The sequence below is a fragment of the Prinia subflava genome, chromosome Z (genome assembly GCF_021018805.1).
Source record: "Prinia subflava isolate CZ2003 ecotype Zambia chromosome Z, Cam_Psub_1.2, whole genome shotgun sequence".
Classification (NCBI taxonomy): Eukaryota; Metazoa; Chordata; class Aves; order Passeriformes; family Cisticolidae; genus Prinia; species Prinia subflava.
In genome coordinates, this window is record NC_086283.1 from 94,753,695 (window position 1) to 94,777,987 (window position 24,293).

Sequence of the window (24,293 nt, forward strand, 5' to 3'; positions counted from 1 at the left end):
GTATAGGATGTACTAGTGAAAACGTAATAAAACTTTATGTAAGGTTCCTACACATAGAATATCAGTTTCATTTTCCAAATATCTATAACAAAATATCTGGAAGCTCCAGTTAAACTTCTCCCAACTTAAGCTAACTAGAAGCTACCAGAATGGCTGAAAAAAAAAAGGATTTCAGTTTTGTACTTTTGGAATATGGATTTCATTTAGAAAGAGAATATGAGTGCACTGACAATAATTTTGAAGTAAGTGCTATCTGGAAGGTATGCATAAACGTATTTAAATAAAATGTATCTCTGACAATTGCTTGGAATTATATTTCTGTAATACATTGAGCATCAATAAAGGAAGCACTAACCTGACTTATCTGTGGATTTTTCTGTAACAACTGACCTACTTGCTCAGGGAAGTGTCACAAATTTGCAGTATTTTTCAGCCCAGATAGCTTTAAAAATACTTCAATCTTTTCTCAGTTCATGCTTGGGAAATGGAAAGTCTTACAAACTGCCTGAAACCTTAAACCTTTCAGCGCCAAGTTGCTCAGCTCCATGCCACTAGGAAAGACTGCAGTTTGATTCTTAATACTGACAGCCCACATGAAGTGCTCGGCCTCATTTTTTCCAGCCAATGTAGTTTTTAAGGCGCACTTGAACTACAACTGCAGGCAAGATCAATTTCATTGGGATAGAGTCGCAGTCAATTTGTAACAGAACCATTTGCAACCCGTTGTATTACAAGCCTTTCCTGTTTAGACACAGGGTGTGTTCAGACGTTAATTCCCTAGGGTGATTAAGCTGTCTCACACTGAACGTGGCCACAAAAAGCGCCATTAAACGCGACATTTGGGTTTCTCTCCGGGCCCTCGCCCCTGAGGGCCCCCAGCCGCCGACGGGGTCGCCAGGGCAGCCCCTGCCCCGGCGCGTGCCGGCAGCGGCGCCGCGCGCGCGCAGACGCGGGCGGAGGGGCGGGCCCTCGCGGCTCGCGCCTCTTCCTGGGCGGGGCGCGGGCCCGGCGCCGGTCCCGTCCTACACACGGCGGCCCCGCCGGCTCCATATGAGGTGGCGCCTGGGGAGGCGGCTCCTGGGGAAGCGACCGATCTGCACGCCGCGGGCGGGCCGGAGGCCCCGCCGGCAGGGGCCGCCCGTCCCTCCGAGAACTCTTCTGGGAGCGGTCGAGTGCACCGCTAGAGTGCCCGCCCGCGGGGCCCCTCCGGCCGGTGGCGCGCACCCCTCTCGGTGGGCGGGCCCGCTTCCCCGTGTGCGCGCGGTAAGGCTCGGCAGGCGCCGCCATGATGAACAGCGGCGGGATCGGGGTCCCGCTGGGCTTCCCCCTGGGCCCCACGTCCGTCATCCAGGTCACCAACCTCTCCTCGGCCGTGACCAGCGAGCAGATGCGGACGCTCTTCGGCTTCCTGGGAGATATCGAGGAGCTGCGTCTCTATCCCCCGGAGTAAGTGAGGCCCGTGCCATCCTCTGCAGCAGCAGACACCGGGAATGAGGCAGAGGCGCGGAGGGGCTGGGGGCGATGGGAAGGGCAGGGGCAGGAGGCCAGGCGCGCCATTTTGAGTGCGGGCACCAGGGAGGCGTCACGTGGTCCCTCCCCTTTGTATGGCCGGAGCGGCGGGGAAGGAGCTGCGCCCGCACTTAAGATGGCGGCGCCGGCCGTTTTCCCCCTTTCCTAAAACCCGCTTTCTGTGGCCTGTGTGTCTCCTCGCCCACGATGGTGCAGGCGGGCTACACCGGGGAGTTCCAGGCCAGCCCTCGCTCCACTACCTTCATTCTTTTTCTTTTTTTCCTTCTATTGAAAGGGCCCTGCGCTCCGAGAAGGGGCCATTCGAACAGAAGCCAGAGTAGCTGAGGTTTTGTAGAGGGCAAAGGAGGGAGCCTGCCCTGCCTTGTATTCGGAGTTGCCCCAGTAAGCCTTGTGCAGTAAATTAATCAGGCATCGCATCTCTCCCAAAATTATAGCGGTTCGCGCGGTGTCAGCGGCGTGCGAGGGGTGCACTCAGGTGGGAGAGGCAGGGGCTTCCAAAATAACAGTGTTGGCTCTCCCGGGAAGGCGATGATTAGGAGAAAGGGAGAGGATTTTTTTTTTTTTCCTCGAGGCAGCGGTTGTACTGGGAAGCGAATAACAAATGTGCCTTGTCAAACCTTAAATCGGAATCGTGAAAAGGAGAGCATCCTTAGCATCCCAATATGTGAACTTTGATACAAAAATGCTCAGGCTAGCAAATCTTCGATTTGCAAAAGAGAATGGCCAAAAAGTTGGTATTTATCAGAACAAGTCCTGGACTTGTTCCATAGTTGATGCTTTATATTTAGGGGTTTCTCTTGACTGAATATACTTTTTTGTTACAGCTGTTGTTCCTGTCTTTCACTAGGTTATATAACAGATTTTAAGTGAAATGGGGACTTCCTTGACATCCATACACAAATAATATTTTTGCCAAAGTGTACAATTTTGCCAGGGTGTATATACACATAAAATACTAAAACTCAGTACCATCGTTGGAAATAACTTGGGAATGTCAAGCTTATAATGCTGATTAATTCAGAGATACGATACAGGATTGTGATTACCTGTTTTACTCTTGGTTTTATTTACCATTATTTATGCATAAATGTTAAAAGTATGGTTTTCCTTGCTTCATGCTTATGGTCATTTGAACTGACTTCCAGATGGCTACCTTGGGAGAAAATTAATTACTTACTCTAATGCCCTTCCTTAGAAACAAAAAAGTAGTTCCTGCTGTTGACTTTCTGAAAATGTATTTAAATAATATTGTGATAAATTCATGAAAGAGTATTTCCGTGACAGGTGGATGGGAAGCAAAGGTGTCCCAAACAAAACGTAGATCACCATCGGTTTGCAGTACAGTTAACAACTGAAGCTGACTTGCAGGATTTCACAGGTCTTTTGCCTTGGGTGTGTACCCCAGTATGCTGCCCAGTATACTGACACAGCCTAGTGGTGTTTGCCAATATCGCAGGAGACCAGCGACACCTGTGATTGGATTCCTAGTCCCAGACATGCACAGGCAGTCCCATACACAGTTGAAGTCTCCCTTTCAGAGTAGCCTTCAAAATTACATGTGCAGCAGTGAGCCTTCATATGTGGCCTTAAGAGGATTTTTGAACAGTTGAAATGTTGAAAACCTTCCTGAGCAACAATCGAGTTTTGGCAGAATGAGTTGTTTTAAGGCAGGGAGTTGCAAACTGTCTCTATAAGCTGTGGAAAGACCTACTGTGTAATACTGCTTGCACCTGAATAGTCTGGAGTGGTCTTGGAAGCTAGAACACTGAGAATAAACTTTTGGTTTAACCAAAAGTTGGATGATGGGCTGGTTTGTCATAACCCTTCCCTAGTCAAGGGCAAGACTGGATTGGCCTCTGTGTTCTGCCACCAGGAAGCTCCACTCTGGTTGCAACCCAGTAGGTGTCGAGTGGTGGAGACACATGCCATACCAGACCTTGGCAATGGGGTTTGGGGCCTCCTCTAGTTTGGAGCTTAAAAGTGTTCTGTTCATTTCCCAGAGCCTTTGAGCAAAGCCTAGTTCAGCTTTGAGGGGTGCCACCCAAATCACTCTCACTTGTATACCTTACCCGTTCTGACACAGGTGGATGGGCCACCTTTACTTAACCAAGAAAAGGGACATCTCACCTGAGAAGAGGGCAAAACACACGCAGCTTTATTTAAGCTGATCTGCACAATTATTCCGTAAAATACTATTTTAGTAAGTTATTAATTTCTGTCATGTCCTCCACACTTCACACCCCCCACCTCTCTGCTCCACTTGAGAAAATTTGGACAGTTAGAGAAATGTTTTGTAGCCTTTTTTTTTTTATTATTATTATTGCTATTGTTATTGTTGTTGGTTTTATGTGGGGTTTTTTTAATCACTGTAGGCTTCTGAATAGACCCTTCTTAGGAAATACTTCGGTTGATCTTTATCCTGTTAGGAGACGAATGTTGCTGTCTTCCTACAAAGGGAAACAAAAACGTTAGAAATTATTTTGTCTTACATCTCTGATTCAAAGTTACTAAAATCCAGTTAGCCTCCTTAGAAAAAAAAAAATCCAGGTTGCTTTTTGGCATCAAGGCTGTGTAACCTAGGAAAAAGATCATGAGTCTCCATCAATTCAGCCTCAGTAAAGGCTAGCAAAAAAAGCAACCAGAGGAATTAGAATAGGACTTTTCTGTTTTAGGAAAGCCTTCTTAAAAAGGCTGATGGAAAGATTTTGGAGGCCCCCTTCATAAAGGGAGAGGACTCGATCACTGTTAAACCTTCTAGAATTTTTGATCTCTTAGATCTTAATAGTTTCCCTGGAAGCAATTTTGATGTGTTTTTTAGTAGAGATGGGCACCTTGTAGAGAATTTCTCCTTCCCAACCTTTGGAAAACACTTGATATCAAGATGTCTTTATACGGCCTCATTTGCACCAGTGTTCAGACATCTGTTATTTTTAACATACTGTCCACATAGGTTTTTTGTTCTAAATCAGTGAATACAGGACAGTAAGCCTTATAAAAATGCAGACAGTGCAGACTCTATAGATGTTAAAATCTATAAGGATTATTGGGGTGGTCTGAAACTGCCTGAAGCAGAATTATATTTTTGAGCTGTCAGTGAAAACAAAAAAGGTCAAAAACTCCAGGAGATATTAGAAGTCTTCAGCAGTTTGGACCATAGAACCTTCAGTGGTGGCTTCAGCCATTCAGGTTATCACACTGAGAAGTGCATTTAAAAAGAAACAAGCAAACACCATACAGTGATGACAAAACCCCCCAAGACACGATCTCCTCCCTCCCCTTAGAGTCCTCTCTCCCACCAAACCAAATAAAAACTACTTGTGGCCATAGAAGTCTTTGTGGTAAACGAAGTTTCTTTAGAGTACTGAAAAAGTCACAGCTGGCTGCCACCTCTGATGTTAGAAAGTGATCTCAACGAAGACCTCAAAGCTGGCTCAGAAGCTGTTCTATGCAGTTATTTCCTTCCTGGGTCTGGAAACGTGACACAGTGAAAACATGAGCCACTGAAGTAGATAAAGTGGGCAGAAGAAATGTAGTCGTCTTGTAATGTTTTTCTAAATTGTATGAGGTTTACTTTCATGTTTATGTGTCTCCTACTCCCTGTTTAGTTTTTCCTCTTACTGAATTTTCCATCATAGGTGTTTCCGAATGCCATTCTGAATTTGGCCATCTCTAGATATTATGCATTGGTGCTACTGTCCTGGTAGCTGGAAACATACTAGTCTGCCTGCCTCTGGATAACATTCTTGGTTTATTTTTGTGATTGATATGATGAGATGATTTGTCTAAGACTTTTGACTTGTATTTAAATTCTGAAATCTAATAGAATTCCATAGAACAGCTGGGGAAGCATGTGCTTGGAATTTGAGGGCACTCCAAGATGGGTTGTGTTAAACTTGAACTGCTGCTGGTGCTTTCAGAAATTTGGCAAGTGTTTCTGTTTTGGTTGAGACAGGACCAGGGTGAAACAGTCTATGCAACGTTTATTTCCATGATTTCAAATGAAAATTGCTGATATTCCTGCAGTATTGTATTCTCTCTGAATATTTTACCTATACTTCTTCCTGTGAAGAAATAAGCTGCTAATATAAAGGTTACAAAACTGGACTAAGGAATCAATTTTAAAACAAACTGACGTGGTTTTGATCACGATTGGAATGTTTGCATGTTTTCTGTTGGCATGCTGTGTAATGGAAAAGTGAATTACAGATTTTCTTCACTTTTGTAGCCAAATGGTGAGTTGCTCCTACTCCTCCAGGGTTACTCCATGCTACATTGTGCCAAACTTAGGCAAATTATAAAAATGGTTTTTGTTGCATTAGTCAGCTGAGTCACAGTATTTGAAAGCCCTCTCAAGAACTGCTTTTGTCTTTGTAAGAATTAATAGAACTATATCTGTGAAAGCTGGAGAAAGATTATTACAGACTGGTGTCTGAAGGACCCACCAAAAAGTGGCAGGGTTTGTTTGACTTTCCTAAACAAAGATTATTTTCAGAAAAAAAGATAAACTATATAACATTTACTTGGCAATTGTAATTGTCAGGTAAATATGCGCCTAAAATAGTAATTTGAAATGTATTGTTCAGTGTTGTGTAGCCAGATAATAGAAGAAAATTAGTCTTGTTAGTTAGAGATTTGGACTTACATAAACTTTCATTAAAAAGCAGCTCCATGCTTTTTTCACAGATGCAGCAAGTTGGCAAGTTAGTAGATTTCTGTTCTTTAGACTTCCTTTTCTAGGAAAACCCCCTTTTTTTCCCTTAAGGAGTAATAGTTAAAAATACATGCATGCAGTTATGACTAATTGTTATTTTTTCCTTTTATCTTGCAGCAACGCACCTCTTGCTTTTTCCTCCAAAGTATGTTATATTAAGTTTCGTGAAGCATCGAGTGTTGGTGTGGCCCAGCATCTAACTAACACGGTTTTTATTGACAGAGCTTTGATAGTTGTGCCCTGTGCAGAAGGTTGGTATTTTAGACATTCTTCTGTAATGTTGGTCTTTGTTGTGTCTGTTAATTGTTTTAAGCTTTCTGTGTAAGGTGATGCTCTGTTATTTTATTTTATTGCTTTTGGAAAAAAAAGCCTTGAAACAAAATTAAAAATTGAATGAAGAAAATCCCAGTTTTATACATGTTTAATTTAAGTACAACATCAGCAAAAAGATAGTTGGTTTAAGTTATGATAACTCACGCTTCCATGTTATTACATATTTTGAAGGAAAAGAAAGGAAAATAATTCCTTTCACTATGTGTTGATAAGTGTATTTGCACACAGAGTTCTCACTGAAGTCAATGGAGCTATGAAAAGATCAGGCAATTTCCTGATACAAAACACTGCAGTTTGAATCTTAATGTATCATCTTTGCTGTAGAGAATTGTTTGCTGATTTGTCCTTTTTTAAAGATACTGATGATTTCTGCAATTTTTTAGCGTGAATCCCAATGTTGTCTTATAGACGTGATATATTAATTTGGCCATTTTAGAGTCATCTAAGATACTTAGCATTCAAAATACTGTTTGAATATAAATGTTTACCTGCTAGTTTAATTTTTAAGAAACAATCTTTCCTTATTGTTACTGTTGAAAACGTTACTTTGTGTGCCATAAAAAACTTTCCTTATGTATACTGGTACTCCTTTTTTGTTTTCTGTATCTGTTTAAATATGCAGTGATCTGTCCAGAATGCTCCCATCATAAAATGTTCTTAAAACTCTTAATGAGATGAAATACCTGATGAATACTAAATTGGCAGATGTTCCTTTAACTAGCTCTGAGACCATACTTTTTCAGACGTGTTGAGTACTAGACAGTTTGTGTTTTTAGTACAAGCATCCAAGATTTGAATGCAGTTACGTGAAGCAGGGTCCTGTGGCAGGCCTATCAATGGAGCTAGGCAGAGCCCCATTGACTTCACTGGGTTCACTGTGGAATTTAGCCTCTGACTGGTGCTGGACATTTTGCCTCTTTTGAATGGAATCATTCCAGCTGATGGAGTGAACCCGACTTTACTTTCAGCTTGGTTGCTATTTTGCCATGAACAGCCATATGTAAAGGGATTGAACTGTAAACTGCAGCAGATAAAGAAATGCCTCCTATTAACATCTCTAACTGCAGGAGTCAGTTTTTGGTTCAAAAAAATACTATTGATTTCTTGCAGTTTGTTAACAATGGTCCCAGAGTACCATTTTTTGGCATGTTTGCTGCATCGTGATCTAGATAGTGTGAGATGAGTGCTGCTGTGATATTCATCTGGGAAGTTCTTAACAAACTGGCAAGTCTCCAAGATTTCACAAAATAAAAAAGTACTTTCACTGAAGGCCGTATTGACCTACATTGTACTGCCTATTCTTGTAGCTTTTTTAGACAGGTCATACAGCACATACATTTGTCTGTAAAGCTCAGGTTTTTAGTTCCTTTTGTGTCTTCTTTTGAGGGCTCTTTGTTTTTATATTTTTAACTTGTTCTTAAACCACAAAGAGAATATTGCTGTATACAAAGAGAATACTGGCTGTATGCACTGGAAACTGTGTAGAAGCTTGGAGGACCAGAGTCTCCAATTGAAAAACTGCCCCAAAATAAATAGACTAAAGATTATTCAGAATCTTAGTTTTATATTTCATCAATAAGATTTTTACACTGGTTCAGTATTGCCAGAGAGGGAAGATGGCTGCCTGATGAATGAGCAACACTTCCAAGTGTTTTTCTTGTGGTGAGATCACTGCCTGACACGATATGGCAACAGGCAGGTAAAGCTACATTTTCCTGTGTCTTTTGTGGTAGACAGTGAATGAAAGGAGAATAAATCAAAATTCTGACAAATCTTGTTCCAACTCTATTCGTAACTGGCTGATCAGGCATTTCTGAGAAAACATTGTCACTGTTCAAAATCATTCTGGACTCCACAGAAATGTATGCATATTTAGGTGAACAAGTGATTGGGTTTTGAGGTCACTTTTTTAATGTTAGAATGCTGTTCCCTGTAATGTTATAAAAGAATCAATCATTTATAAAAAGGTGAGAATTTTTAAAAATTTAACTTTCTGATGAATTTATTGTGTGGATTAAGTATGGCTTTGGAGACCATGGCACAAGGGCTTTTCCACCATGTGTCATACGATGCACTGTTAATGGAGTCAGTGGAGTGGATCATGGGTTTTAAAGGTAGTGATGGGGTTTTATCCTACCAGGAGGTAAAATTACACCATTGGCCAACATTGCCAGTAATAAAACATGTATTGCATGAAGCTTAACATAGAGGAGAGGTAAAATGGAAATCTGAAAACATGGTTCAAAAAAGCCCAATAAAATCTGACATTTGGAGTGTATTTAAACACTGTTAAATCAAGGAGAAATCATTACAAAATGAAATCAATGTAAAGTATGTGACATTTGATGAACAGTTTAACAAAAATGTAATTGTAAATGAAGTAAGATTATTAAGGTGTGAAGATATGACTTTTTGTGTATGTATATTGGTAGCTTTTTCTCTAAATATACTCTGAAAATGCAAAGGTTGAAAGCTAAACAAAGATGCCACCCTAATCTTTCTAAATTTTATGTCCACATTATCTGGTAGATGGATCTTGACTATTAATTTGGTTTTGTATGTTTTCTCTGTGTGATATTTGTGCATTATTAGATGACTAGACTGGCCAAGGCAGACCTGTTACACTTGCCTGAGTTAGGCATTGTTTGCCATGCCACTAAACCTGCCGCCAAGTGAAACCTTCATGGGGGAAATGAGATCGAAGTCTGACCTGCTGAAGATGGACGCCCTGTCTCTGTTTTTATTTTATTTTGCTTTCTTTCCTTTGTTTCTTTTATTTTTATTTTATTTTGTCCCTTTTTTGTTTTGTTCTGTTAAATCTCTTTCCCTTGTACTTGTGAACTGGTACTTCAGTTCTGTAAAATGATGTTTGTAAAGGGTTCACAGTGTTTGATTTTGAAGTTGACCTGAAGCTGCTTATGAATGGTGGATGGTAAACAGAGAATTTAGAATATGGTTAGTTTTTAATGCTCTGAATTAAGGATAAATTTGATTTGGAATTCATTTAAGTATCTAAATTGAACAGATGAGTGCATTTTGTCAGAAGACAAGAATAGTGAAAAAGAATTGTTTCGAGATGTATTCCTCTATATGTTGTGCTTTATGAGTTTGTCTTGGAAAAGGACAGTTAAAACTCTTTACTTCTGGAAACAGCAACTTTAGAAAGTAAAGTCATAATATTTCTCTGCTGCTTTCCCTCAGCAGAGTGTTTTATTTTATGTTGCATCAGTTATTTAAAAGAAGGGCTTACTATTTGTTTAACATGATAAGTTTAAAACAATTCTTTCTGAAGTTGAACTTTTATGAATATTGAATGTCATGAAATATTTGTTTACTTCTGATGAAACCTTGCTCCAGTGAGGTCAGTGGTAGTAAGGTTTCATCTCTTTTTTTTTTTTGTAACTTTAAGAAAAAACTATTTACCACTCATAAGTACAAATGCAGCCTGAAGCTTTGGTTGGAGTGTGTTATGTGAGACACATTGTCTTTTAACACTGTTACTTGTGGGAAGATTGAATCAGTTCTCTGTGTGTGTGTGTGTGTGTGTTGCACTTTGACATGCTGTAGTGGTGATTATTTCAGGAAGAAGTTTAAAAAACCCACTAAAGTCAGAAAAAAGGTGTTTTTCCAGTCATTGCAGAGTCTCAGAAGCCATGGCAGTTCATGCTGGAGTGATTAAGATGGTTCTCATCCCTAAAGGATATTCTTACTTCTTGTGAAACAGAAGCCCTGAAACAGAAATGGTGGTGGACAAAGTAGAGTGTCTAGTCCTTAGGCATTGCTCCTCCCAGCCCGCTGCACTGGGATCTCTTGGTTTCACTCCTTTCATCAGACTCTGCACTGCAGCTGGGAAGCGCTTTGATTTGTGATCCTTTTCGGATTTGGCTGTGACAGTTGTAATTGCCAGTAGCTGTAATCTTTTTATTCCCTTCTGCTAAATCCACCAAGATTCATGAGTTGAATCTCACAGAAATTATTTGATTTCTAAGCAAGCATACATGTTCCACTGATTTAAAATAGCAGGAAAATAATGACTTTTTAAATGTTTAAAGTAGATTGTGAACTCTTCAGCATTTTTAAATGTTTAAAGTAGATTGTGAACTCTTCAGCATTTTTAAAAAATGGAAACTTGTTGCAGAAGCACTTTTGGATGTAAGGGTTAGCTCTATAGGTTCACTACGAAGAGTTGGAAGTTAATTTCTTTCAAACACTTGAGGAATAAAAATACTGTGATTAGGACTTGTTTGATGCAGATGATTCTGTTTAGCCTTCAGCAGAATGGGTTCTAGTATGGACTAGGTTGTCTAGGGGTCTTTAGACTAATGGTACCAAAAAATGGCAATCACAGCTATGCCTTTAGGCAATGCTAGGGCTATGTACACATTTGCTTCCAGATTCTTTTGCAAAGGGAAGAATCAATAAATAAATTATCTTAGAACTTACAGTTTGCTAAGCAGAGGAGGTTCTAAGAAATCTGTGTAAGGATGTGGTATAGATATAGTGTATTTATTTTGACTGCTTCCCTCATTAGCAAATAAATATCTCCACCTCATTCTTACTCAGATTTTAAATACTGTATCCGAAAAATGAAAGTATTATTCTTAAACTAAATTGCCTTAAACTGTTGCATCATAACCTGCATGTTTTGATGTATTTAGTGAGCTTGTATTTCCTTTACAAATGCAACCACAGAGGTAAAACTGCAAAATATAAAGCTTGTTTTTCAAAACTATTCAAAGAATATGATGGTAGATATTCAAGATACCGCAGATTTTTTTTTCTCCACAACAGTGTTCCATTGTTTTTTAAATTTTTAGAATTTTTAAAATTGTAGAATTTTTTAAAACTTAACCTCATCTTAAAAACTGGAAAAGTTATTCTGAAGAGACAATGTCTTTGAATATACAGGCAAATTTTCAGGGTTGTCTGTAGAAATAGACCCTTTCTTATTCTTCAGAACAAAATAAGTGAATCTTTCTTTGTGGTATGGAACTGACCAACTTGAATTTGTATTTAAAATAGAACGTTACATTGTTGAAAGACCAAAGTATTCTGGAAATAATGCTGCAAACTTTACAATTTACATACATATATGCATGCTGTTCATTCTGTGAGCTGCTACAGTGGTGAACTTACCTGAAATATTCAGTGGATATCTTGATCAAAGTTTCAGCAAGTAAACGATTTCAGTTGTTTCACTGCTACGATCCATATACTTAAGGTTTAGGCTTCTACTGAAGTCACTTTATGAACTTGAGTCCTTGTCTGTCTTAGTTATATGCACCTAACTAAGCTCCTGTTTAAAAGGGCTAAACAGCTAAGCAATTTGTAAGTTTACCTGGTTAAGTGTGTATTGAATTGGCTGTGTGTAAGTGCATACTTAAATTAGGCATATACTTATGTACAGTCCTGACCAAGGATCTCTGTCAGCATGCAGGCACACCACCACCAGAGCCATTTCTGCCATTGGATTTAATTATGCCATGTCTCTTGATCCATAGAAACCTGCATGAGTAGCTGTTTAATTGCAAGATGCTCACTGTTCAGGATAAGTTCTGGTTCATTAGTCATTTGAGAACACTTTAATACTTCGATTTTTCAGAAGAACTGGTACATAATTCTATGCCTAATTTGCATGCACATCTGCTGGAACTGTATATTCAAAAGCCTGTTGGTAGGCCTACATATTAGGCAGGATGTGCAAAGTATCTGATACTTTCAAGCAGTCAGGCAAATCAGGTACACCTCTCATTGCATGCCTGACTTTTTTTTTTTCAAAATGAGATCTGTTAAGAGTGCTGAACATTGTGATGGCTTAGATTCATGCATGTTTTTTAAAAAAGCCCTGGAAGTCATTGCACAGTGAATTCCTAAGTGGTAATAATTTTCCTATTTTTCTTCCTTACATAGCAAAATCAAGTGGTTTTTTACATGTTAAGGAGCAAGGTGTCTCAAAATTTAACATAAGTAAATGTAAATAGGAAGCATGAAAAAAAAGGGTACTGTTATTTTATCTGTTCTGTTCCACCTGTGCTACATATCAATTAAGTTTCATTTAGATTTGTTTTGTCATTGGGTCATGTCCAGCTGTAACCCAGACTTGCCTGCAGATCTGTAGAGCAGGTTTGCAGCACTTGTTTCTTTCAGTTTCTTAAAGTAGTGTATTTTCTGTGGTGTCAGTTGGATCTCATATCACTAAACCTGCATGGTGTTTTCAAACCTACCTCAAATTTTCCTTTTACATAAGAATATATATTAATCTTCAAATTTTAGATTTAGATGTTTTGTAGTTAAAACATGCAGTTTGAATCAAGGCAGGAAGCCACTGGCACAGCTTCTTATGTTACTTGACTATTAAAACAATGTTTAAATAAGAGCATTTACTTCATTAAGATCTGTGGGGTGATACCAGAGGACTCAGTTGGTTAGCACATAGTTATGCCAGTAATTTTCATTAGATCATAGATACCTAGTGTAGTTAGAACTTCTTGCACTAGTTTTTCAGTTTAGTATTTAATGCTTGTGCCAATTTTAATACCTTTGCGCTTCAAATTTAAAACGTACATTTAATTGTAATCATAATTGTTTAACTATTAATCTTTTGATTTTTGGAGTCTTTGGGGGGTTCATTTAGTAGTCTAATCATGACTAACATTCAATGAAACCTACATTTAATTCAGATTAGTTTTTAAACTTTTGGCATGACAGGAGGAGTATAATCAGGTTAAAACAGCAGGAAGTACCTATGCTGGGGAAATAGAGCTTGCTTAGCCTGATCAGTTATGATTTTCTTCAGTCTGGGTAAATTTAGAGGAAACTTATCAGTTTCAGATAAACTGAGGTGACTAGAATGTGAGAGAGTACAAATCTTAAGTTTTTTTCTTCTCTTCCTTCCTCCACCTTCAGTTTCACTTGTAGTATGTATTCTGTGCAGTCACAGTACTTCAGTAGTTTATTATTTTATGTTCTATTTATTTTTACCTTCTAAGTAGGTAGCACCAGAGGAATAAAGAAAAACACAAATTTCAGTCAGCACATACTTTGGTTTTTTTCTTTTTTTTTTCTTTTTTATTCCCTTTTTCCTTTTTTATTTTGGTTTTCTTTCTTTTACTGATTTGGTTATTTGCCATTTCTGGGGATTAAACTTTAAAAAATGTTCTTCTTTTCTGTATCTGATGTTCTGTGTGCTATTAGTGATGCAGCCAACACGAACGGTTGTCATGTGTAAAACAACTTTCGATCACCGCGAAAACACCGCCCTGGGAAAGCGTCCATGCTTGATATCGTTTGGTTCATGAACGTTAAGTTTCCAGTACAGGTGACCCATAGCTCAAAGTGTTAAATAATTATATTCATTATTCAGTTTTTAAAATAATAATCCATTAATGAGATTGCTAGTCTTTGAAGTTTTCTCACTTTTGTTTTTCCTAATAGAGCAGGGTAAAAGGAAAAACTTAAGTTATTTGTTTCTTTGTACGGATCTGGTAGATAGATTCATTGTTATTTATTACATTTTTAAATGCAAGGGTAATTTTAAAATCATAGAAAGAGTAACGTCTGGCTAGTGTTCCAACTTTGTGTAATGCTTTCATTTGCTTCTTCAGGTAAAATCCCAGATGAAGCCAAAGCCCTCTCTCTATTGGCACCTGCCCCTACTATGACAAGTCTGATGCCTGGTGCAGGGTTGCTTCCTATACCTACACCAACTCCCTTGACTACAGTAAGTAAAATTTGGTGTCTGTATAATTTCCAGTTTCCTCTTTTCTCTGTAGCCTTTTCTGTATACAGGGAACAGGGACTGTCTAGTCCACACATGTTGCAGTGAGGGTTTAGCTGTGGTGATTCTCCTGAGGATCGTTCAGAAGATGTCCATGTGGTACCTTTCCAGGATTTTTCTTTCAGATTACTATTTTCCAAAATACTGGGTAAATACTGGTTTTGGTTCTTGTTTTTAAATTGCTGTCCTACCCTGTAGAGCCATTAAGTTAGTACAGTGGTAGTTATCCACTGACAAAAATTTACTAAAACATAAGTTACATTAGCACTGGTACTTCAGAATATTAAAAGCTGCAGTAGAGACTTTGACTAGATATCTGTATGGCAAGATTTTTGACTGTTAGACTGTCTTAACAGTCTTTTCACTATAAAGTCAAGGAGCTTGATTCTGCTATTTTTCCTCCATTTCCTTTTGCTTCTGTAAGACTTTCATGACATCAGCAAGTTGCTGTGGTTTATTGAAGGAAAATTTAAGGTTTAAATAGAGTAGTTTTTTCCTTTGTTACATACATAAAAGGTACTGATGGCTTGTTAAGAATTCCCCACATTTCTTAGAAAATTCGTTTCTTGAAAAAGCAGTTCCTTTCTGGGTAAGAAAATTCTAACCAGGAACTCAATGGACCAATTTCATAGTGATTTTTAAATCACTACTGGCTGCTTATAACATTTTGCAGGAGAGTTTTCCATTTCCAATTCCAGTTATGAGAGCTGTATTTTTCTTATTCTCTCTAAGTATGAATTGAAGAACTTAGAATATTCTTTGCATTTCAAATGTAATTAATCTTGTCTTGGGTGATTCATTTGTCTAGAAGACACTTTATGTGTCTGTTTGATGACCCTGGAGTGCTGGAAGTTCCCTTTTTCCCTTGATGGGCAAGATGGCAGCTGTTCCTCATCTAGTCCAAATACTTGTTTCAAAAATATAAGAATACCAGTAGTGTTTGAAGGACTCTCACTCGATTTAATTGACTCTTAAGCATTAGAGCCTGTATGTTTTGTGATTAATATATATCCCTGTCCAGATCTCTTTGATAAGATGTTAACTGATAACCCACAGAATAACTTAACTCTGGAAGCTTATTTTTGGGTGGACTTTTCTTCTGTAAAAAACCTGCTGCACCGTGACCTTAAAATTTAAGTTATTGCTTATATTAATTAGATCTGTTTTTGCAGAAATGCATCCAGGCAAACAAGTATTAACAAGTGGAATATCTTTCAGCAGTGCTTGGCTGCAGAGTGTATTCTGTGCTTGTGTTTTCCAGCTTGGTGTTTCACTTGGTACTTTAGGGGCTATACCAGCAGCAGCATTGGATCCTAACATTACAGCACTGGGAGAAATACCACAACCACCAATTATGGGAAATGTGGATCCATCCAAAATTGATGAAATCAGGAGAACAGTCTATGTTGGGAACTTGAACTCCCAGGTAGCTTTCTTTTGTTTCTGTGTTATGGAAATACTAACAGAAGGAGTGAAAATGTTATCTATGAAGTCTAATCTTACATGTTAAAAGAGTTTCCATTAGTTAATGACAACATGAATTTAAACAAAACCCCCTAAATTTTTTTGCTTATTCATGATGGTTTGCATTTTGAAGCGTCATGTGCCAGTCAGCTTAGACCAGACTTTGTCAGAATACCAGAGACTCTAGGTCAGTTGACTGTAGGTCAGTTGAAGAAACTTACTTCTAATTGTGTGTGTTGATTAAGAGTGCAGTTTGGTTGTGTTAGATGAGCAATCAGCAGAGATACGAGATCAGGGTAGCTGTCCTCCACAGCACAGTGCAGTTGCTTAGGTATAGTAAGATGGAATGATGTGTCTGTCCTACTGGAAGTTGCAAAATTAGCATAAATATCTTTCACTCTGTAGATTGGTTTTTTCAGAGGTGATCGGATTAATTGAAAAATACTTGTTTTTAATTGATAGCAATATAAGTATTACATTTTTGGGGTTTTGATTTCTGAAACAGCTACAGAGTGTAAAAGTACTGCTGATTGGGATAAAATAAAACAAATTGGCAGCTAGTAGAAAGCCACATAAATCTGAGTCCTTTAATATTTGGATTTTTTTGTTTTAGTTGATCAAAAGTCACAGTTAGCTTGGAAACAGGGATACGGAAATTTCTTATCAGTTATTTCAGATTAGTTGCCTGAAAAGTGCAAAATTCCATGTAAATTTCTTTTTTTTACTTTGGTGAAGGACTAAGGGCTTGTGGCTGACCTATTTAAAAGTGAAGAATGTTCTTTAGATTCATGAAATAAAAATACCTGTCTTTAAGTCTTAAAATGTAACACTCCCAAATTCATAATAATTCATATTAGCTTATTACAAATTGAAAATGCACATTGCATTTCATTATTACTGCATAGTAATGCACTGAAATACAATGTGCATTGCATAAAACTGAAATGCAATGTAATAATGTTATAGTATCATTCCAATAATCTGTAGCTCTTAGACTGCCCAATATATTAGATAAGTGGTTTTCATTGTATAATTTACTTCAGCTGAGCTCTTCAACTCTTTCCAGACTACAACAGCAGATCAGCTGCTCGAATTCTTTAAGCAAGTTGGAGAAGTCAAATTTGTGCGAATGGCAGGTGATGAGACGCAACCAACACGATTTGCTTTTGTGGAATTTGCAGACCAAAATTCTGTACCTCGAGCTCTTGCCTTTAATGGAGTTATGTTTGGGGATCGGCCACTGAAGTAAGAAATTAATTATCCATATGACTGTTGAGTGAGAGATTTCTTTGTATCATTGTACACACATTTTGACTTATGTGTAGCAAAATGCTGGGACTAACATTTCTTCAGTATGCAGACCTCTTGTTAACAAACCAAAACATTTTTACCAATTCCAATTTCACAGTCTGGCATAAATTTTTCTCAGTGGAATACATATAGCATTGAGTAAAATACATTTATATTAGTTTTGAGGTAGTGTAAGCTATAATAGTGAAAAAATCCTTGAAGTCCAAAGTACTAATTAAGTTTTCAGTATGGTGTGTATGTAGTTAGTAAATGTTAATGTAGAGATTTGATCTGAAATAGAGAAGTAACTTACTAGACTTCTACTAAAAATACTGAAACATAAGAACACTGTGCTGCCTTTCTTTAAAAGTGGTAAGATTTCAAAATAATAAAATACTTTGGCTACTTAGAACAGATGAATGTTACAAATCTGCAGTTTTGCTGAACTTTTAAGTTTGTAATTGTACATGAAGTTGAGATGTTTTCCTTTCTTACTTGTTTTTAATTTGCCCTGTTGAAATGTTTCAGAACGAAAGGCTTTTATTTTTCTTTAATTTAGGATAAATCACTCCAATAATGCAATAGTGAAGCCTCCTGAAATGACACCGCAAGCTGCAGCCAAGGAGCTAGAAGAAGTGATGAAGAGAGTAAGGGAAGCCCAGTCTTTCATATCTGCTGCTATCGAGCCAGGTAGGTATATTGTGTTCATCACTGAACAGGCTCATTGCGTGTTTACCTTCGTACACATTTCCAAGAGCATTTTCAGACACAATAGAAGAGTATTCCAGAGGTATTCAAAACATGTTGGGTAAAAAACAAAAATAATCAAAATTCTGTTCATGAATCTAAGCAGTGGAATGAAGCTCTTTATTTCATGATGTCTTGTTTTCAGATGTTCACTGAATCTTTTCAAACATGCAAATTTGATATTAAATCAATACTCAATGATGGCACTTTCTAAGTTAAGAGCACTTAAAAAGGTTTAGAAGAAAATGCTTTTTATTTATTGTTGTCCTTTAGCACCTGTTAATGCCATTGTTTCATGATCAGAGTGAGCTAGCATGGTTCTGAAAGCAGCAATATGCTTTCCTTATCTGCAGCAAGTTAATTTGGTTTCTTTTTCATGGTGACTCAAGGCTGTATGCATCCTCCAAATAAAAGGGATCAGAGAATAAATCTGTGATAAACATTAACATGTTGTAAAGGACTTCTTTTCATCCGGATTGTTTCCCTGTTCCCTATTGACGCTGAGATGCCAACTCAGGCAGGAAGGTGATGTTGTGCTGAGAGGTTAGATAGACACTCAAGTGGTGATTTATGCTGGCTTAAACTGATTGCAAAACCACAGTATAAAAAAAATCTCAATTTGGTAAACTCCATGCTTTTTCTATCAGCATTTTTTTGCCATTATTCTTACTAACAAACCCAGATATTGTCTTGTGTTGGTTGGATAGTGTGGAGTCTTGAGGGTTTTTTGGGGGCATTATTTTCTGTTGTATTTTTTAGTTAGAAGTAAAGTAACTCTAGCACTTTATCACTGTTAAGCAATAGAGTAACAATTAGACTCTGAACCATGGTGAGCTCACTGTTAAGGTTTCTACTGACTTTTTGGCCTTCATTCAAACTTTTCAACCTGTTCTGTTCATCCTTTCCTTGTACAAAACAATAAGGATAAAACTTCAGTATTTGTACAGTGTTTGAAATATCTAAAAATACAGACAGTAATACTTACTTATATTTTATGCTTGTTTTCAAAATTATGCCCTCTAAATTTACTCTATTCTTCTCAAGTTATTAAGAAAAAGGTAATTATATTAAATAATAGACCAAAAGGAGGACATGTTATGATTTTGTGCATTGTGGCAGCGACATAAATCCCATTTGTAGTAGAGCTAGCTGTTTATAATTATCTGGTTTATGTGTACTGCTGCAGGATGGCTGCACTCAACGAGTATATGCAATGACTTTCTTGGATGTTTCTGAAGGATATTTGCAAAGAAGGAAGATGTGCAGAGAGTAGGCCCCTTGCAATGTGTGTGGTACATTCCTCTTGTGCCAGATTGTTAACTGGGATCTTTAAATGTTCTGAGCTTACACTGCAAAGTGGTTTTTTCCTCCCAGAGTCTGGAAAGAGCAGTGAAAGAAAAGGCGGTCGATCTCGTTCCCATTCTCGTTCAGAATCCAGGTCTAGCTCAAAATCCCGATCTAGAAGGAAAAGGTCACACTCAAAACACAGGTAGGTTTGCTTTTTGTTTCAGACTAAGATCATATTGGGATTTTTTTGCATGGTGCTGGTTACTGATATTTTTTAGTTACAGACAAGTGTTCCTGTAGAGATTACTAACTTGCACCCAGCAGATCATCATAACCAGGAACTTTGTCTCTGAATAGATACTCTTCTCCTCTAAATCCTAAATGTTTTTAGGATTACTTTCAGTTAAAACATACTAGAAGGCACTTCTTGTGCTATGTAAAATAATAAGTTCTGTGGGGTTTTGTATATTTTATGTTTTTGTACATTAGGCTATGTAGCTAAATAACATTTTGTTACCTATACTTTAAAGATAAACCTGTATTTTGTGGATGGAGCATATAATTAACTGGCAACACCTGAGCAGATAGGCTGGCTCATTTTTGATATAGAGTTCCTATAGTCCTCAACTTCTAAACATTGAGTTAATAAATGCAGTATTGCTGTTTGCTGTCCTGTAAATGTGAAGCTGTGTTTTTAAAAAGCATAAGGAAAAGGCTTCAGAGGAAGTTTCTCATTTTTCAGGTTTTGTTTGCTTTGCTAAATTTGTTCAGTTCTGAAACAGATTATTCTTGAAGTATAACCATTAAGATTTTTCACAGGAATGAAACAGCCTTTTTCTGTGAGAATTATAAAGGTTTCCCAAAACGGCCCAGATTCTTTCAATGTCAGGATTATATTCTGAGAACCTAGGTAAATCAATCTAAATATACTTGACCACATTAAGGATGAAAAAAAAACACCAAATCTGAAATGTTACTTGAATGTTTACACTTTTAAAAGATGAGTGTTGTCCATATTACAGCACCAGCTCTGATGCATCCTGTCATTCGTGTCTTTAAACAAGACCACTAGGATACTTTTAAACAGAGGAAATCTGGTGAGAGGGAGTTTTCAATTATACTATCAAACAAATATGATAAAAGTGTAGGCTTCAGTCTTGCAATAGCAGGAAAACACAGCACATGTTTTCTAATGACTTCAAAATGTTGGGTATAGGTAGAAGATAATATTTTCTTTTTTTTACATGTGGAAAATCTGTTATTTAAACAAATGTTAATTATTATATTTTATTGTGTTTTGTTAAATTGTTTAATATTGCAACTGTCAGTTTTGAGAACATGCTGCAAAACCAGTCTGACCTGTTGAGGCAGCTTCATCCATAAAAATAATCTATCCTTACTGCTTCCCTGTTTTACTGTTTTATATAACATCATTTTCATCTCTGTGACATAAAATTTATTAAAGGTTGTGTTTTGATTCAGTTGTAATTAATTGGCCTTGCAGTTGGTTAGTATTTCTCTGCTGATTATGAGAACAAAGCTGTAGGTAAAAAATGGCTTCCTCTCCTCTTGGTATGTATTACTGATGCCATTTGGGAATAGGTAAAAACGGAGACCATACAAAATGAAGGGAATAAAAGCAGTTATATTTATGAAGGGCCTTCAGGTACGTTTAGGGCAGACAAAACCCCCCCCAGGGGCTACATCCAAAATAGATGTTGGGTCACGGGTTTTCACACTTTCATAAGTTCGGTCCATTTGCATTTTGGGGGTTAATCTTCCAATTACAGCTTCAGGTAATGAAGTCATTTACCCCAAGTTTACTCTTCTCTCAACTCGCTTTTGTCTGTATTTCTCAGGGCCTGAGAAAGTAAGGTGTCCTTGATTCCCAGGACTAGAGAGGAATTGTTTTGTCTGACCAAAATGGGAGAACAGTAGCTAATACTCTATATGGAGTTATACACTAAAGAATTGCAGGATTACAAATGTAATGTAATGAAAGTGTAAAAGCTAAAAAATGTAAAATGAAAAATGTATGAAAAATGTGAAAGGTAAAATCCTATGGAATCTTTACACTGTGTGTCTTGAGCTGTGGAAGGTAGGTGTAGCTGTTAATTTTTGTACCTCACAGTTCTTCGGGTTTTATTGAGTAATATACATATGCATGATCTCATTGTCTGTGGTAAGTTAAACTGCATGAAGCAAAGTATCCAATGATGCAGATTTTTGAAACTTAATGTGCAAATTCAGCTTTTTTTGTTTGTTTCCCTGGGGAAAAGGGTTTTCCAAAAATAGGGAGTATTTTGGGAAAAAAGTTTTAAGTGCTGTTTTCTTCATCAAATCTGCATAAGACTTTTTTTAATCAGAGTATCTGCACTTACATTGCAACTGAAATCTGTGCTAACAGATCCTTTTATCTGGAAAGGTAACTTGACTAAAACCTGCACAACATCCTCAGAGTTTTTTATGAATTTAAATTACAAGGATGGAGAACAGAGCAAAAAGAGATTGTTGCAGTCAAAGTCATTTTTCTTTGATGACTAAGACTTCAGTAAGTGACTAGGTCTGGAAAGGAAATAAAATGTACTGCTTATTTTTACAATCTTCTAGAAATTGTCAGAGATTTTATGCAGTGTCATTTCCTAAGGACAACTGTTGTAAATTATATTAATTCGTATTTTCCAGATTCCTGGAAATTATTATGAAACACTAGTATAACTTAGATGGTTTTAAAGTGAGCAGATACAGTGGGTGAAACGTAAAGTATCCATGTTTGCAAAAACGTCTGCAGACAGTATGTTATGGTGTCATTCTTTAAGGTGTCATACTATGGGATGGTGTGACACATGTATACTGTTGTTCTGTTGGTTGACTTCATTTGTATGAAGTTTCAGTATTAAAATATTATTCTTCTGTCATTCTTCTTTTAGAAGTAGATCTGGCAACAGATCTCTCTCAAGGCACAAGGACAGACGCAGATCCAGAAGTCCCCTGAAAAAACGGTCTAGATCTACGGAAAGGCGGAAATCAAGAAGTCGCTCTCGCTCTCGGTGAGTTCCCTTCCACAAAATGGTACTGTTTGCTCACAATGCAGAGTTTTTGAAAAAATATTTAACAGACCTTATAGGTGACCATAAAGGATGGAGCCTCATCTGTGACGGAAAATAAATGTTAATACTGAGTATAGTGGTCTTGGCTAAGATAGAGTTAATTATCTTTCTTATAGCCTGTAAGGTGCTTTCAGGCATTAAATGATCACACCGAGGCACTTGAATTTTGATAGTCTCATCTACATCTGTGCTAACATCCAAGTTGACTGAAAAAAGTAATTTTGTCACACTACAACCAATAATTAAGGAATATCTTGTGTACCTTGTGAACCCATAAAAAATGGATAATGCTTGTTTGATGTGTATCAGTTGAGAAGGCTGAATTCAGACTCACCTTGATCCTGTGTTGTGAGAACATGTATAAAGTTCTTGTGCATGGCCTTTTATTTTCGTCTTTGACTTTCTCATGTGTTAAACAAGAGGATGGGTTGGTTATGTGACATTCAGGATGTAATATGTGTGTGTTTTGTCTAGTTTGTTAGTTTTTAAGTCTGATCATCTAATTATTAAACTCTGAAATTCTAACAAGATCATCTCATAATTTTTTGAGTGTTGAAGTAGTGAATAAGCTCAAACCAAAAGTGCCTGTGAAAATAGCTTCATGAATAGAAATCTTGGTATATTCTTAGTTTCATTTTTATAATTCTCCTGATTTATTTAAGGGGAGATTTGTACTCTAGGTTGAGCTGCTGCCTCTTGTTCTATGTGATAAGTTTTGTGAGAAAGAAAGCTGCAGATCTCTGGATCTGTGTGGAAAGAAAACTAGGCTGCTCTAGCTGACTGGGTTTCACTGGTGGATCCTTTTGATTCCCTGTTTCTGTTTTCTGGAGCTTCTTGAGACATCAGCTCACTGGAAGGGCAAAGTGAAATCTCTGATAAATTAACTAGAAGACATTCCTTGGGAGGCTGTAAGGCGGGTGTTCTGGGGACTGGGCACTGTTTCATCTTTATGATGTTACATTCCATTTCTGAGACTGCTAAGGAAGCACTTGACAGAACCTGATGGGAATCAAAGTTGTCAGGTCATAGAGCACACAACACTCTGCTGTTTATTTGCAGTTGGGAAGATACAGCCAAACATTTCTTCAATTTGAGTAAAGTTTGAGTGCTTAGGACCTTTCATGTGTGAAGGAGTCTCTTAGAATCTATAAAAACCTAGATTAGATACCAATACCAGGTAACTTCTGGTTAGTCAGTCTGGTTCTTCTTGACACAATGAGGCCTGCTAATCACTTTCTTCTCTACCTCTTTCTCCTGTTTTCTCTCTGAACAATTGTCCTTTCAATATGTGTCTCTGTACTTGAGAAGAAAGATGGAGTCTTGGATTTTCAAATAATAATATACAAAAATATAATCTTCCAACCAAAGCTGTTAGCGAATTAGTTTTTGTTTGACTTGATGACTTGAACATCAGATTGAGTTTTCCTCGCTGTTTTTTTATGAGCATGTATCATATTTCCTGTCCCAAAGGAGCTGTTTTCCTTTCTTCTTTATTTCTTGTATTAGCATTTTTCAGTAATTTTCAAATTCCTAATGACTTTACAGATGGTTGAATTGTCCTGATTGGGTTTTGATCTTACCTTTGCCTTTTAAGGGAATCCAGTGACTTTTTGTCCATATTTTCTTTTTATTTCTTGTATTAAGTGTTCTTGGACTTCTAAGTAGTTTAAGGATATCTGCGTGAGAGAAAACTAGAATATAAAGACTTCTGTCAGTCAGCTGTCATTATCCATTTGGCAGTGATTAATCTGAAGGCTATTTTATGTGGATACATTTTTAGTAAGGAGGGGATTTACAGATTGTAGCGTTTGTCTCACTCCTGAGAGGAAATTTATATATGTAAAATTACCTAACTGTGAGGTGAAGAGACACATTTTCTACAAACATAGTAGCATCACTTGAAAGACAGTGGTTTGATTTGATTTTGGCCTCACTTTCTCCAGTTGGGTTTCCAAATTTTTCCTTCCTGTATATAGCAGTGTATTTCCTAGCTATATATAGCTTTCCCTCATTGTGAACAGGGGTGAAAAATTAAAATACTGAA

At 37.5% G+C, this 24,293-nt stretch overlaps 1 protein-coding gene across 2 annotated transcripts in view; it reads left to right on the forward strand.

Moving 5' to 3' along the window:
- The first annotated feature begins 993 nt into the window (after positions 1–993).
- SREK1 (splicing regulatory glutamic acid and lysine rich protein 1) overlaps positions 994–24,293 on the forward strand; it is a 32,346-nt gene continuing 9,046 nt past the window's right edge. Inside the window, exons 1-8 of one of the 2 annotated variants that reach the window (XM_063423911.1) lie at positions 994–1,446; positions 6,359–6,492; positions 14,179–14,294; positions 15,613–15,777; positions 16,882–17,060; positions 17,665–17,795; positions 19,227–19,341; positions 22,070–22,189. In XM_063423911.1, the coding sequence (XP_063279981.1) occupies positions 1,286–1,446; positions 6,359–6,492; positions 14,179–14,294; positions 15,613–15,777; positions 16,882–17,060; positions 17,665–17,795; positions 19,227–19,341; positions 22,070–22,189 (1,121 nt within the window). In that variant the 5' untranslated portion in view covers positions 994–1,285. Of the gene's footprint in view, positions 1,447–6,357; positions 6,493–13,768; positions 13,893–14,178; positions 14,295–15,612; positions 15,778–16,881; positions 17,061–17,664; positions 17,796–19,226; positions 19,342–22,069; positions 22,190–24,293 lie in introns of those variants that run through there. The other variant, XM_063423912.1, reaches the window with a different exon arrangement.